The sequence below is a fragment of the Lepidochelys kempii genome, chromosome 5 (genome assembly GCF_965140285.1).
Source record: "Lepidochelys kempii isolate rLepKem1 chromosome 5, rLepKem1.hap1, whole genome shotgun sequence".
Taxonomy (NCBI): Eukaryota; Metazoa; Chordata; order Testudines; family Cheloniidae; genus Lepidochelys; species Lepidochelys kempii.
Window position 1 is genome coordinate 35,861,857 of NC_136384.1, and position 15,934 is coordinate 35,877,790.

At 42.6% G+C, this 15,934-nt stretch overlaps 1 protein-coding gene across 6 annotated transcripts in view; it reads right to left on the minus strand.

Annotated features, from left to right (window-relative positions):
- Window positions 1-1,138: 1,138 nt before the first annotated feature.
- The window catches only part of ANKRD55 (ankyrin repeat domain 55), a 69,489-nt gene continuing 54,693 nt past the window's right edge, over window positions 1,139-15,934 (minus strand). For 3 of the 6 annotated variants that reach the window (XM_073346188.1, XM_073346187.2, XM_073346185.2), the window contains 2 exons: window positions 13,548-13,649; window positions 2,101-2,703 (listed from right to left, as the gene is read on the minus strand). In XM_073346188.1, the coding sequence (XP_073202289.1) occupies window positions 2,634-2,703; window positions 13,548-13,649 (172 nt within the window). In that variant the 3' untranslated portion in view covers window positions 2,101-2,633. Of the gene's footprint in view, window positions 2,704-13,547; window positions 13,650-15,934 lie in introns of all 6 variants that reach the window. The other 3 variants (XM_073346183.2, XM_073346182.2, XM_073346186.2) reach the window with 2 other exon arrangements.

Genomic DNA, 15,934 nt, shown 5'->3' on the forward strand with positions numbered 1-15,934 from the left:
TAAGTACTTACCCGAAGAGCCAGGGTGTATCTGCTTTGGTGAATGTTCGGTGGGTCGGGCCTGCCACACACAGTGCCCCTTTCAGGGTGGCCTTAGAGTTCACACCCCACTGAGAGGCAGGGGCAGTTCACATGTCTCAGAGCTATTAGTTCAGGCAGTGTGCATACGAGGCAGACATCACTCTGGTAACACTTGGGTCACCACCTCAAACTTTCCGTGCAACCATGAGGGCTAGAAACGTACTTTTTTTCATGAAAGCTTAGATTCTGATGTAATAACATCGCTCCAGGAGAGTGGGTCTTGAGACTGCTGTATTCACATCTGTGGAGTTTTATACACGTTCATAGATAACCAAGTGGTAAGTTTGCAGACTTCCTCTGTAGTGGCTGCCACGCGTTTTGCCCAGGAGGCTGCTGTGCAATGCATTGAGTGGGCTCTGCATCCTTGTGGAACTGGTTTACCACTGACTTAGTGTGCTTCGGTGATACAGCTTTTTATCCACCTAGCTACAGAGGATTTGGATGCTTTCAAGCTTGTGCATTTAGGGCCTGATATTTGGATCAGGTGCAAGCACAGGAATCAGGAACCCATTTATAGGAGTTCTTTCCCCTCTATTTTCCCAAAACAGCTCTTGACTGTTGGGCAGTTTTTGTCTCAGGACACCTGTGAGAAGGACAAGCCATCCTTTTCTTTGACTAGATCACCTTGCATTGAAATCAGAAACTTAGGTATTGGCACTTGGACAGGTTGAATACCTAGGGGTATGTTGTGCTGGATTTGGCCTCTACTGTGAAGCAATTAAAAAAGAATCATGTAGTTAATAAAACATTTATCTAGAACTACTTGGGAGTGCTTATTCCATTCTCATTGACAGAGTGGGATTTGGAGCTAATCAACTCATGTATTTGACTAGAAATGGAGAAGTAGGTTGTTAACTGAAGCCTGCAATATGGGAAAGCAAACAGATGAGCACCCTGTAGCAATCATATGCTGACTAACTCTGTCAGCCTCCAATAAAGTACAGTGTTAGAAAATGTTTTGCAAAAGACCGTAGAGCATGCCCCCATATAATGCAATTCAAATTTCTGTTGATTAAAAGACTTTCAGTTTTGATTTTTTTTAATTTGTAGCTCAGAAGGATTAAATTGATGAAATAACAGCTAATAACACTGATCTGATTGAATTATCCTTGTTATATGAAAATAATACAGTGTCTTGTTATTGAAGAATATAAAGTATTAAGTAAATCAGATACATAAATCAATCCGTGCAATCAGCAAACATTTTGAAAGGCCCATGCTATGTCCCTGTCTGTCTTACAAAGATTTGGTTTTTTGTATTATATTTTTTTGGCACGTGGAGATCACAAAAATCACAAATTCACAGTGTAGAAAATGTGTTAGAAATAAATTGGAAAATAACAGCTGATTTACCAAAACTGATGTTTCTTTAGAGTTCAGAATTTTAGTTTAAAAAAAAAATTGGTTTTCAGCATCAGAGCCTTTGCTTTTTGAACTACAGTAGAAACTCACCAACTCATATTTCACTTATCCAAACACTTTATGACTCTCACACAAACCCTGGCATTCTAGCCCTCCTTCTCAGCAAAGATTTAATACAGTGCTGTAGTGGAGTTGTACGCTACCAGGGTCTCCTTTCACAAAATATACTACAGTATATTTACTACTCACTAGCAAATTAATCATAAATTAAAATACTAAAAGTCAAAACAATGCACAAAATACGGTGTGTGATACATTATCCTTGCTTTTTAAATTGTTTAATCATTAACAGTCTAGTTGTCATCAGCTTTCATTAACATGAATTAGCGAGGTTCTACTGTATAGTTATCTTGTAATAAAAAGCTTCGAAATATTTCCATCTATGTGTTTGTGGCCAGCAAGATGAGCTAATTTTCACTGTCTGATTTGCTGGAAGATTTCTTAAAGTATTCCACTGTGAGAGTAGACCCCTTCTGACTTGGGATAGCAGGCAGGACACGGCTTGTTCTGAGAGACTCCCCTGATACAACAGGTAAGAAGGAATGCAGTGAATGACTTTGAGAAAGTCCTCCTCTCTGGGATTTGGAGGTAAGTGCTGGTGGGAGAATAGTTGTGCCAGTCCTTAAGGAGTTTAAAGACAGAGACTTTGACTTCTTGACACCATGAGAAACTTCAGTAGGTGGTAGCTGGACTGAGGAAAAAAGAGAAAGAGTGCCCAGAAAGTCAGAAACAAATTCTATAATTTGTCAGTTTGTCACTTTCTTATTCTTGTACGTTTATCTTGTATCATGTGCACTTAAATTGAATCCATGAAATTTAGAAACAGTATAGAAAATGAGCAAAGAATTACTAAAGTAATTTAAAACACACTCTGGCAGAACTAATCATGTGTGAAAATACTTTTCTTTGTAATAACCAAGCAAACAACAAAATGACAGATGATTTACAAGGAGTTTTCAGTGATCTGTGAGCCTGCATAGCTTCACTTTTGTTAATCACTGAAACACACGGATACGTGTCCAAAACTTATCTGAACATGAATCTTCATGACTCCCTCCCTTCCTTGGGCAGTTCTTCAGTTCTTTGCTCCTTCCTCACAACCCACCTGATGGGGAGATTCTCTGCACAAGTTTAAGTAAATTCTACAAGCCAACAAGGAGGAGATTCTCTCTTAATCTGATGTAAATCTTGTGTAATGCCACTGAAAACAATAGAATTAATCCAGATGTAGATTGATTGATTGATTAGGGGTTACCAAATGAAATTAATAGGCAGCAGGTTTAAAACAAATAAAAGGAAGTATTTCTTAACACAGTCAACCTGTAGAACTCTTTGCCAGAGGATGTTGTGAAGGCCAAGACTATAACAGAGTTCAAAAAAGAACTAGATAAATTCATGGAGGATTGGTCCATCAGTGGCTATTAGCCAGTATAGGCAGGGATGGTGTCTCTAGCCTCTGTTTGCCAGAAGCTGGGCATGAGTGACAGGGAATTGATCACATGATGATTACCTGTTCTGTTCATTCCCTCTGGGGCACGTGGCATTGGCCACCATCGGAAGACAGGATATTGGGCTGGATGGACCTTTGATCTGACCCAGTATTGCCATTCTTACGTTCTTATGATTTAATAGAGGAGAATTTGGAGCAATTTTTGTTAGAATCAACAGGTAACATCCTTAGCTGGTGTCAGTTGAGTATCTTCACTGAAGTCACTGGAGCTATGCCAATTTATATCTGCTGAGGATCTTGTCCTACAAGTCCACTTTAAACAATCTGAATTTACCTGGTAAGAGTAGATTTGCTGTATACGGAACACTGTAGAACCCATATTTACCGATTAATTATACCGTTAGAAAGAATAGCAGATCAAAAAATGTGCAGACAGAAGAGTGGCCTGTTTGTTACACATCTAAATCTGTTTTTATTTAGGATATTTTAATAGGTTTACAAATCCTAGCCATATAAATATCAGAGACAAATGCAATAACCGTTACGACAGTGAGCTTTGGTTTGGAGAAACATGTAATTGTTGGAGCTCTCCACTTAGCATAGTGCTACCATGTTACAGAGTGAGCATCTTTACACTACCCATGACATGTTGTTGTCTAGTGATTTATTGAATTATATTTAACAAACCAGGTATGTCTACAGAATGTTAATATAAAAAATTAACTGGTGTGCTTTTTTTGTAGAGGTGAATGTACTCTAAATGGTAACCAGTATCTAAATGTCCCATAATTTGTGACATGTTGGTTACAAACTGCACGCCAGTACTCTTTAATGACTGGACATGTCCACCACAATTTCTTCAACATTTATCCCCATTCAATCTATAAATATTCTTTAACCTGACTGGTGCGAGCGACCATTGAAGCAGTATCGGAAAGACCCAGTGTTTGGCTGGGTTAGAGTGCTCTCAGTCCACCACTGCAGGGGCAGGCAAACTTTTTGGCCTGAGGTCTGCATTGGGTTTCAGAAATTGCATGGAGAGCCGGTTAGGGGAGGCTCTGCCTCCCCAAACAGCCAGGCATGACAGGCAGCTGCATCTCCCGGCTGGAGCCAGCCATGCACCGCACAGCACAGAGCCCTGGGTCAGGCCGGGCTCTGCAGCTGTGCTGCCCCAAGAGCTCGCAGCCCCACCGCCCAGAGCATTGCGCTGGCGGTGCAGTCAACTGAGCCTACAGGGAACAGCAGGGGAGGGGCTGGGGGCTAGCCTTCCAGGCCAGGAGTTCAGGGGCTGGGAAGAATGGTCCCATGGGCTGGATGTGGCCCATGGTCCATAGTTTGTCCACCTCTGCACTACTGCTTTGAGCGGGCTGCCTTGGTAGTGTCACAGAATATTTGTAATAGCTAATCCACCTTGTTCAATGGGAGTAAAGAAAGTATCTGCACTTATACTTGGTCTTTTCTTATTCCATATACATTCTAACACCATCCTCTGTATTTCTGCTAGGCTTTTTATCTGGATGATTTCAAGAAGACTTTGAAAAAAGAAAGATATCCTTGGCAAAATGTTCATTTTGACTGTGACTATTTCTCCCAACCAAGAAATGGCATACTTCCCCCAGGACTCCAAATCTCTTTTCATTTGCTGAACTAGAGATTTGACATTTAAATTATAAAGCTCTTCTAGGTTGTTTGAGATGTGAATTCCCAGGTATCTTTGTGAGTCTTTCTTTGGGTGCCCAAAATCACAAGCCACTGTTACCCCACTACTTCTGTGAGCGAGCGCTTTACTGGAACTTAAACTGCATGTGTCCTCTCCTTGCCACACCATGCTACCTGTCTCACCAGCAAATTCCTTGAGACTCTGCCAGTCTTAACCTTGTGTGATAGGTGGCACTCACTGGCAGTGTCATCAAGTGGTTAGGATGCTAGGTCTCTACTTGACCCACTTCCAGTGTCTCCCACTGGCTATGGTCATGTCTTGTGGTGGTCTGCCTTCTGATGGGTGCCCATCCGACCCTCTGGTCATGTCATCCATAGCTGCAGATCATCCAGGGGACTGGGCTTGGTATTCAGTACCCCAGAGGGCATTCCCCCCGCTGGGCCATAGATCCGTAGTCTGTGATCCTCTGGAATGAGCTTATTGAGGCCTCAGTGTTCCAGTGGCCAGGCATGTGGTCACCATATAATTTTCTGACAGCATTATTCCATCAGCCAGTGTCTCAGGCTTGTGTCAGAACACTCACCCATGTCTGCCAGCTGGGAGAATCTGCATGAATTGCTTGAGTGTGACTTGCTCAACTGGAGCCACAGCCAACAATGTTCTTTAAGGCTCTGAGCCACTGCTTGAGGCTGGGATCCCGGTGAAAAGTGCTGTTGGTGGGTCTCGGCCATGATATCAAAGATGTCTAAGATGGCTGCCTTGACATGCATCGTCTTGCACATCCATGGCATCAAGGTTCTGATATGCTGCTTGAGCTGTCCCGGTAAGATAAAGTACTGGCGAAACAGCCCAGTGTTCAGATGGCTATTGAGCTGCTGCCGCGATCTTCTCAAAAGTAGTAAGGAAAGCATCAGAGTTGTCCCCAGACACCTTACCAGAAGGTTTGGGGTTGGGGTAGGGTTTGTGGTCCTGACCACAAGATTTGTGCTTGCCCCTAGTGGTTGTGAAAGGGTCACCAGCTGCTGGACCAGGTGTTGTTGCTGCTCTGTTGTGGCGTCAGCTCCTGGCTGAGCTGCTGCTGTCGTGCTGCTTACCGCTGTTGCTGGGTAGCCGTTTATGTTGGAACAGCTGGTTCTGTTAATTCTGGCTGTCCGTCAGCCACTTCAACAGTTTGTCTATATCCATGATTTTTTTTTTCTTTCAAGGCTTTACTGCAGACCTCTGATGAGTGCCCGCCTTCTCCATCAAGTTGCGAAGGGTGGCTCACTGCTGATGTTGCCTAGTGGTTAAGACAATAGGTCTTTACTTACTTTGCCTCCAAAGTCTCCCACTGGCTACTGTCATGTCCTGGGGAGGCCTGCCTTTTGGTGAGTGTTAATCTGACCTTCTGGCCAGGTCACCAATTAGCTGTAACCCTCTGTGGGGGAACAGGAGCCTCAAGGAAGATATTGGGCCCCACATCCCCATGAAGGGGTGATGGGGAGATGATTTTTAGTCTGTTTAGTGACTCCTGGGGGTGTTGAGTTCCAGCTAGGCAGTTTGCAAAGTCTTTACCCTCTCTGGCTTTCCCCAAGGGGGAGTCTGGAAGAGAGGGTTTTTGTGCCCTCCGTAACAAGGTGGTTGGAAGGGGAGCATGGGCCCTCCCCCTCCACTGGGCTCTGGCACCCAGGAGTACCTTAAGGCTGCCTCTGGGACCACTTCTTATCACTCGCTTACCCTGAAAAGTCTTACAGTTTGTCACAGTAGCAAAGGAAAGGAGAATAATTGAAATTTCTGCCCCTCCGGGCTCAGCAGGCAGGGTTTTTCTCCCAGGGAAAAGTTTTTGTAGCATCCTTCAGAAGCTTTTAGGGTAGGTGTCTCTCCCTGTCCTGTCAGGCCTCTTCTGAACTGTCTGGCTCCCTTTTAAACTCCACCTCCAGCTGGAGTATGCTCTGCAGGTGGAGATGGGTAGGGCTGCCTGGGCCCAGGGTTACTCCTTAACCCCTTCAGTTCTGGCATGGGGTAAGTACATCCCATAACACCTTGCCTTGCAGGTAACATTCAGTAAACTCTAGTTCCTGAACCTCCGGAAGAGCATTCATTTGTAATATCCAGTCCTTCCAACTGGACAATCACAGAAATCTACCAAGTCAGCTGTCTCCAAAGAGACAGAATACACCCCAGCCTATGGTCTCAACTGAGAATGCACCCCTCACTTTAGTATAACAGCACTGAGAAATTAATAAAACAAGAATAAGTTTATTAATAAAGAACAGATGTAAGTGATGATAAGCAGAGCTAATACAAGCAGAAAATAGTTACAAATAAAACACGCTTTCTAGAGTCTAAAATTTAGATTACAATCCTGGTGTCAGGAAATTTCTCAACTACAGTCAGTTCTGTATCTTAACACATGGGAGGGGGAACCACCTTTCACAGATTCCAAGAGTGCTGGCCCCTTTTGTCCCTTAAGTAATAGGTACCAAAGGAGTCCCCTTTCTTACCTTTTATAATCCAGAAAAGCTTTGAATTGTATTTTTCGAACAGTAAGCCCAGATAAAGTTTCTCTCCCCTGCTGCTTGTTCTTTGGGGTGTAGGTACCAAGTCTTTTGATTGTCCTCCAGTCAATTTGCTCTTTTTATTGGCTTGAGCACTTTGTTTGTAACCAAGCCATGCTATTTTTTCATCTGCCTGTGAACTGGGTCCATGCAGACAGATAAATCCACATTCCTTTGTCTAGGGCAGGCTTGTTTATCAGCTGCTTCCACACCATACTTTAAGAACTTATTTCCAGCATGCTCACGTAACTCTGTATACACAATATGCACATACATCACACAATGATATTCCTGATCAGTGTGACACCAGTTTTCATGAGATACCTTACAAGACACTGTTTGGTAAAATATTCTGACAACTGTGTGTTGGGTGTGCATTTTTCCCGTCGGTATAAATGGGTTCTTAGGGCCACAATCTTATAGAATTTGTTGCCCATTTGTATCCAAATGTCTTCTGGAAGAATGACTTCTTAGAGCCTGGCAAATTTATTGCTAGCATTTCAGATTTGGCATAACTGACTTTAAATTCAGACACTTTCCCAGCATCATGGATTTCTTTAGATACTAACTTCAGGGAAATATTTGGTTTAGATAAAAATAATACTACTTCATCTGAGAGATACCTCAACTAGTTGAGGATTCACTGCCTCCATGCCTATCCTTCTCCAGCCAATCTCATGACCTCCTTCCAAGCTGACATCTAGGGAAGCTCTGTGATTTGCAGAACCCCTACGTGGAATCCCTGAATCCCACCTGCCCCTGCAGAGTGCAATCAGACCAGTATTGTCATGCTCAGGGCCCTCTATACCTGCAGAATTACAGAGGGGGTAGGGAAGCAGAATTTCCCCTTGTGCATCAAGGACCTGATTCAACTCCTATTGAAGTCAATGCTAGCTTTCCTGTTGACTTCAATGGACACTGGAACAGCTCCCCTCCCCATATATATAGAATTTTTTTTTGTTATATGCCTGATACAACAAAGGCTGAAGTTCTCCCAACCATCCCCTTCCAAAGCCACATGCCTATATAATAATTCGTCATTTGCCATGAACAATAATTCCAGAATGGCCACTTGTTGCAAAGCAGATTCTTATAGAAAGGATTTAAAAGTACTGGAGGTCTTTTATTTAAATTTTTTTTACTAGCTTCTAAATGCACAAGTCTATTCCAAACTCAAGCTTGATCAAAGCACACAAACCGAGTTCTCATGGGGCGTAATAGGCAGTATTGTAAGCTAACTGCCTGGTCTTTTGCAGTTTAACATGATGCATAGCTCAGATTCATGGTTCATTAATATTTAATACTGTAATTCAAGAAACATTTTTAAAAGAAAAAATGCACCAATTATGGTTTCAATCACTTTGTACAGAATTTGCCTGGGTGACTCCAGGGACACATGCATTGTGATGTTCTAAAAGGGAAGGGGTCAGGATTTCTATTTTGTGGCATGTGGTAGAATTGGTTTAGTGGAGACTTTTGCATGGAAACCAATCACATCCGGAGGAGCACTCACTCATCTCTTAAGAGGACGGCACCAAGCTCAACATCTGTGACATTTGCAGATTGTTATTCACCTAAGTGAAATTCACACAAGTGCAAAGGGCCTGCAGAAGGCCCTAAACACCAAGAAAAACCCACTTAAGCCCTTAACTAAAAGTGTAAGTGGTTTAGAGAACCTTGCACAGGCCTGCTGCGCTGTGGTGATTTTACCACCAAGCATCAGAAACCACTACATAGTAACATTCTTTCAAACAGGCAAGACGAGGTGGCCAGAAATCAAGCCCTGTCTGTCTGTTGGATCCTGAATAATGCAAAACTCCCTCTAGGACAGTGGTTTTCAAACTTTTTTTCTGGGGACCCAGTTGAAGAAAATTGTTGATGCCTGTGACCCAGTAGCCCTGAGGAAGAGGGGTTTGGGGTGTGGGAGGGGGTCAGGGCTCTGGGGTGGGGCCAGGGATGAGAGGTTTGGGATGCAGGAAGGGGTTCTGGGGTTGAGGGGTGCTCAGGGCTAGGGCAGGGGATTGGGGTGTGGGGTTAGGGCATTGGCTTACCTCTGGTGGCTCCCAGTCAGTGCTGAACCCGGGGTGCAGAGGCAGACTTCCCGCCTGTCCTGGGACTGCAGACCGTACTGCACCCCGGAAGCAGCCAGCAGCAGGTCTGGCTCCATGGCGGGGGTGCACAAGCGGCTCCATGCGGCGCTCTCCCACAGGCACCGCCCTCACCGGCCAATGGGAGCGTGGAGCTGGTGCCCCCCTGCCTAGAAGCCGGACCTGTTGCTGGCCGCTTCTGGGGTGCAGTGTGGTGTGGTAACAGGTAGGCACTAGCCTGCCTTATCTGGGCAGCACTGCTGATGGGACAGGGCAGGGTCAATTCTCTGGGGAAGAAAGAGACTCCAGCAGCAACTCTATGCCCTTCCAGCCCTTGGTTCCTCAATACTCTAGTATGACTATTGCGAACTGCTCGTGTCTGCAGAGACGAGCAGATTGTCGGAGAAGTGGTGCCCAAGGGATGCTAGAAGAGAAACTGTAGAGTGAGGACAAAGGCATCATAGGTAAGGTTTGGAAGGAGAATGGAGCAAGATTAGTCATTACAAAATGAAATAATACTGGTTGGGAAGGCAAGGGCTGGGGAAATATTTGGAACAGTGACCAGCACTTCTGTAAGTTAAAAGTTGAGATTTTCACTTAAAGCAGAGATTCAACCACTTTGTTACATATGAAGAAAGTGTGACTAGAGGGCTAACCTTTCAAGATACCCTCTTTCAAAATGGCCTCGGACTCCTATTATGCCCTATGGGAGTGATGCCAACCTGCCCTCAAAGAAGATGGCGGCCTGAGTCCACAACTTCCCTGAGTAAAGCTTGGCTTCACTCTCATTGGGAAAAATGGGAGGCAGTGGTCAATTTGAAGGAGGGTGTCTTTGCAAAGGGCATTTTCAGCCTCCTCCTACTGAGACCCATAGGAGATGGCAGCCATTCTGAAAGAGGAGAGTCCTTTTTCGAATTCTCTGTTGTAGAACATTATTCTTCAGCCCATGTTAATGAAGAAACTTTCACATTTCAGAGTAGCAGCCGTGTTAGTCTGTAACCGCAAAAAGAACAGGAGGACTTGTGGTATCTTAGAGACTAACAAATTTATTTGAGCATAAACTTTCATAGGTTACAGCCCACTTTGTCGGATGCATAGAATGGAACATATAGTAAGGTGTGTGTGTATGTATACACATACACACACACCTTACTATATGTTCCATTCACACACACACACACACCTTACTACATTCTATGCATCCGATGAAGTGAGCTGTAGCCCACGAAAGCTTATGCTCTAATAAATTTGTTAGTCTCTAAGGTGCCACAAGTCCTCCTGTTCTTTTTGAAGAAACTTTCAGTTATAAAGAATAATGGCAAAAATGACCATTATTCCTATTTTCAAAATTGACCTGTTGAACCAGATCTACTCATATTTATATTTAAGAGGTGAGAATTTCACTGCAGTTCTACCCCCTTTATGCCACATGAAAGGGCCAGAGCAGTATAAGTGGGCCTTAAAAGCCCAATATTTTACTAGGGGAGGACTCCTCCATTGCAGGAGCTGTGAAAGTCAGCCCTAAGGCTGTCTTCTGAGGACCCTTTTGCAAGCCTTGGTTTAGGAGGTATATACCAGGGGCAGGAAGGGTGTGTTGGGAGTGGGGCAGCAGCACTGAATACTGCATAGATTCCAGGCCAACAGGGCAGCCACAGGAGGTTATGTTATGCTAGGGACCTCTCCAGTTCCCAGAAGCAGCTCAAAATTGGGAGGTCAAAATGATGGCTTAAAAACAGCCTAGTCCCTCCTCCCACCATATGTTTTTCTTTTCTTATGTTATTGTTTCAGTGCTACTTATAAACTTTTTTCTAAAAGATATTTTTAAAGTTGTTTTAAGGCAAATATATCTTCCTTTTTTTGCTTCGCTTCCTTTTCCTTCCTTTTTTTCTGTTTACATTCACAGAGGTTTCAGTTCTCTTTCTAATTATTTTTATACTTTTATTGTGTTTTATTTCACCTTTCTATTCTATGTATTTAGCGCTTGTTTCAATTTAATTAAAAAGTCATTGAATCTTGTCTTTTCTATTTGAATCCTAACATTCTTACTCAGGTAAACTTCCCTGGGAGTAAAACTTCAGGAGTGGAAACCTAGATCTATTGAAATAGTCTCTAAGGTGCCACTAGTGCTCCTTTTCTTAATTTGATTTCAGTAGATCTAGGTTTCCACTCTTGAAGTTTTACTCCCAGGGAAGTTTACCTGAGTAAGATAAATCCCAACAGTGTTGGATTTCACCCATCATTTAAGTTTTTCTCTGTTTGTTTTCTATAGCAAGTGAAACATGTAATCAGTTTTGCAAACAGATTTTCTTTTTGTTATTTATATCTGCCCTAGGAAAGGCGATACCCTGTATATGGCACTGCTGCTAAACATTAATACCTCACACCTCTATCTGTGATGCTTAACTGTGACAGTAATATGCTACTTGTAGCTGAAAATACCCTGGTTGCTTGTGTGAATTAAATCTACATAAATACCGATGACTATGAAATCCACCTTTGAAAGTTATACCTAACAACAGTATGCTAATTGGGGATGAGCAGAGAATATTTAAATATCAGAGTTTAAAATTAAAGAGACAACTTGAAGCTCTGGTTCTGAAAGTAGCTAAAGAATTTTTCCTTGACGACATGGAGTGTCACTTGAGCATTCTTCATGTCTTCGCCTCAAAAGAGAAGAGGTGAACATTAGTTTCTCTTTTACTTTCTAGACAACAGCAGAGTTCAGGGTTCTGTTTTTCCACCACCCTCGCTGGAAACATCATTAATGTGCAGAGCAGTGTAAGGAGTGCGGCTTCCTTTATTTTGTTGTTGTTAGCAATGGGGTCAACTTCAGCTGCAGATACACAGATTCTGGAGTGGTAGAACTCAGGTCCTAATGGGCAAGAAACCTTTTGCTTAGCTCTAAAACGTTGGTGTTGTAGGCCCTGGCTGATTTGTGCTTTGGTAAATGGCAAACGCACAAATCCTTATTCAAAACAAATATATGGGTTTGGAGCTTAATGGAACACAGAAATGTGAGACCATGCTACTGTGCTGAGAGTGGGGCTGGCATTGGTAGCATCACACACCCAAGTACCTTACCATGTCTAGCTCCAGCTAAAGCTCTGACACTGGCCTATAGTCTTCCTCCTCTGTCCTGACTTTTTAAACATTCTCCCCGCTGCTGATGCTGATAACTGGGGCAGGGACCGGCTCTCTTTGCTCTTGCAGCAGCTGTCTTGGAGTTGCCATGGGAATGAAGAGGAACTGGCTGGCAGTCTACAGCAAGAGAGGCCCTCATTGTCTTCCTGCTCCTCTTGATTACAGCAGAAGCTACCAAGACAGCAATAATTTCAAGCACCGAGCACAGCTGTAGAGAATGAGTGAAGGCAGCTGCCACCAGCTTCCTGTGCTTCAAGCTCTACCTCCCATCCTTTCACTTGCAGATAGGATTGTGAGGCTTTGACCCACAAACTGTACACATTTGTAGCTGTGTATGATGAAATAGTGACCCAAATTACCTAGCACCTCAGACACCATGGTAAAGCGCACACTGTCAAAACCTAGACACCTAGGTTACTGTAGACAGATAAACTAATGCTTTGAAAGGTCTGTTGTAGCAACATATAATACAGTACTTTAGGTTGACTATGTGGATATGAAGTTATATGCTCTTGCTTAAGATCAAGTCCAAGCACCAGACTATAATACAGAGTAAAAGGCCAGCACAGACCACCTTCTCATTTGTGCACGATCTCTGTCTAAAGAAAACAACTTGATTTGTGGTAGGCACCCAACTAATCCAGAACTAATTCTCTTTCCTGCCATGATCATGGACAAGGACATATAAATATAAGCACATACTTATGGGAGATGATGGATTTTCTTCATCTTAACAATAGTAGAGCCATTGTTTATCCATGGTTTTATCACACACATCAAGCATTGCTCCAAAATGCACCAAGCAGGACACATCTTCACTTTTCAGTGGCACTGTAGCTATTATATGTTCTATGATCTACAGCACATTGTAAATACATCCCTACTCTTCAGTAGGGTAAAACATTGCTTTGGAGTATCTAGGAAGGGCTGCTACCAGAGTGGTACAAGGCACTTTCACTTCTACTGGAGACTGAGCATACCACATCTGCAACATATTCCAGCCCCTGCTATCCTAGAATTAAATTCTCCTATATGACCATGCTCTTAACTAATGCTAGACCAATTATATCAAAACACATCTGGGATAAAGAAAAATTAAAAAACAATCCCAATGCAAATGATTTACAGATTCACATAGGAGTGCTACAGTAATTTAAATGTTCTACTTACTTTTCTGAACACAGTGGTCTGGTATGGGAGCTAGATTGTTCCGTACAGGAGTATGGTCTTTTACTTTGAGTTGGTCTAGGGACATCTGTTGAAAACTTTTCCCTGTGATAGAAAAATATATACATACTATATGTACTTAGAAATAATATGGAGCATGACAGTACTCTACTTGCTGGTAGACTAACAACTTCTGTGTTAATATTCAGAAATGGGTACCTTCATGTCTACAGAAAACCAACTGAAAATGGCTAGACAGAAGGTCACTGGGGATTGCTGATATTTATTTATATTCATTTATAAAAATGAGTTGACATCATTAAGTTGTGCACATAACAAGCCTATATAACAACATGACCTTGTTACTGTCACTCTGGTTCCTGTTCTCTCATATTGTGCATAACACTCATTTGTACTGTCTTGTTTAAAACGGGCCCAAAATCTTGTAACTAAATCCACATAGGAAGCCAATAGGGCTGCACACTTGTGTGTGCGTCCATCCATAGTACAGTTTGCTGTTCCCACTTCTGAAATGAGGTATTGAAGTCAGTGTTTCTTAGTTACTGTCCTCTATGTAGACAAGTGTAGTTCATCTCACCAGTCCTGGACCAAAGGCCTGATTCAAAGCCCATTGAAAGCAATGGCGGTCTATCCACTGGCCTCTATGGGCTTTGGATCAGGCCAAAATAGCTTTGCTAAAATATGAAGAACACCTCTGAAAATCAAAGATTTTGCCCCACCACTAGAGTCTAAATGTAGGTGAACTCCCTAGACCTGCTTTTCCTTTGTCTGGCAGTCTGTTTAGTTCCTAATGCTTGTACCAAACGGCTGTAAAATACTGTCATTATCTTACATCCACTTTGCACTAGGATAAATGATGACATAAGCTTCAAGGTAACAGAGAATGTCCATCTGCTTCCATTACTATAGTCAAGTTGTGTTTGCTGTATTGCGATGCTTTAAATTGGAAGCTGTTGGTTTTGCTTAATTTGTATGTATTTGTATGAGTCTGACTTTGGAATTTTATTTTGCATAAGAAAATGACTTATTTCTTAAATGGGGAAGTGTGGTCACATAATGGCCATAGAGCATAATTATATGCTTTGATATGAATGACTGGGAGACAATCCTTGTTGTTGGTTAGAAGGTCTGGAATAAAGTGGATGTATATCAGCATGCAGAGAGAATTTATCTTCCCCAAAATATTTTCTTTGGGCCCAAGGTACAGACTTTTGATGGCATTTGTTTTTGTATGAGGTAGTAAGGATATGCTGTTTTGATTGCAAAATGTTGTAATCTCTGCTGGCATTTTATTACATTGCCAGTTTTATGATAGCTGGCATTGCAGCTGTGTTGTTGCTCTTTGCTCCCCATTTGCAAATGGGGACATGATCCCTGCAGGGGGGTTTCAAGTGGCACAGAAATAACGTCTGATGCATAGGGTATCATAAGTTACCCCTTAGCTTTGAAAAGAGGAGCAGGTCACACAGATCAGCTATTGCCCAGCTCCTTGCCCTTTATGCCAAAACATGTTCCCTTTTTTATTATTAGCCCATTTTTTAGATTACCCTGTCATAGCACTCAAGATATCCTGGGTGCTGTACAAACACATAACAAGGTCTAGTCTTGTGCCTGATGGCTTAGCAATATGCACAAGAAACAAATGAACAATAAAGAAGGGTGGGAGGTGGTTACATGGTGCGGGTCGGAAACATCTTGTGCACCTGCCTTTCCACCCTATACTGGGGATCCCTTTCCCATATTGCTTGGAATTTCTGTAATTTAACTCCTTTCCGTTCCACAGAGTAGATGAAGGGTTGTGTGTGTTTTACTGGCAAGGCTCATTTAAGCAAAATATTCTGTATCGTTGATGCCAACTCAAAGCTGCAGCTGACAGGAGTTTCTGCTGCAATGTTGCCAATGTTTTTTGGGATAGTTGATCCTCCTTGTTCTACCCAGGTCATGCGCTGATGGAGACAATCTAAGACAGTGTTTTTGTTCTAAATTTGTGCCAGTGATAAGATGGTGAGGCTCAAAATGCCCGATGCTACCAACACCACACTCTGCCCTTTGAATAAATGTCAGGTATCAATAAATAGATCAGTTGAGCTTTCATTGCCAAGAATACAAAAAACCACCAAGAAATCCCCAGTTTCATGACAGATGTCTCAGTAGCATTAGCATAAAATATAGCTCTAAATTTTAGCAAAGATAACTCCATTTTAGGGCTTAAATGCTGAATTTCAGCTGAGCTGACGACTTGCAAATTAACTTCAGTGACTAAAAACCCCCCAGATGACTGATAATCATAATTTTGTCCTATATTTTCAGTGGATAGGAAGTTATATGTAGCAACCATTGTCAGTATTGAAAATGGAGGAAAAGAATAT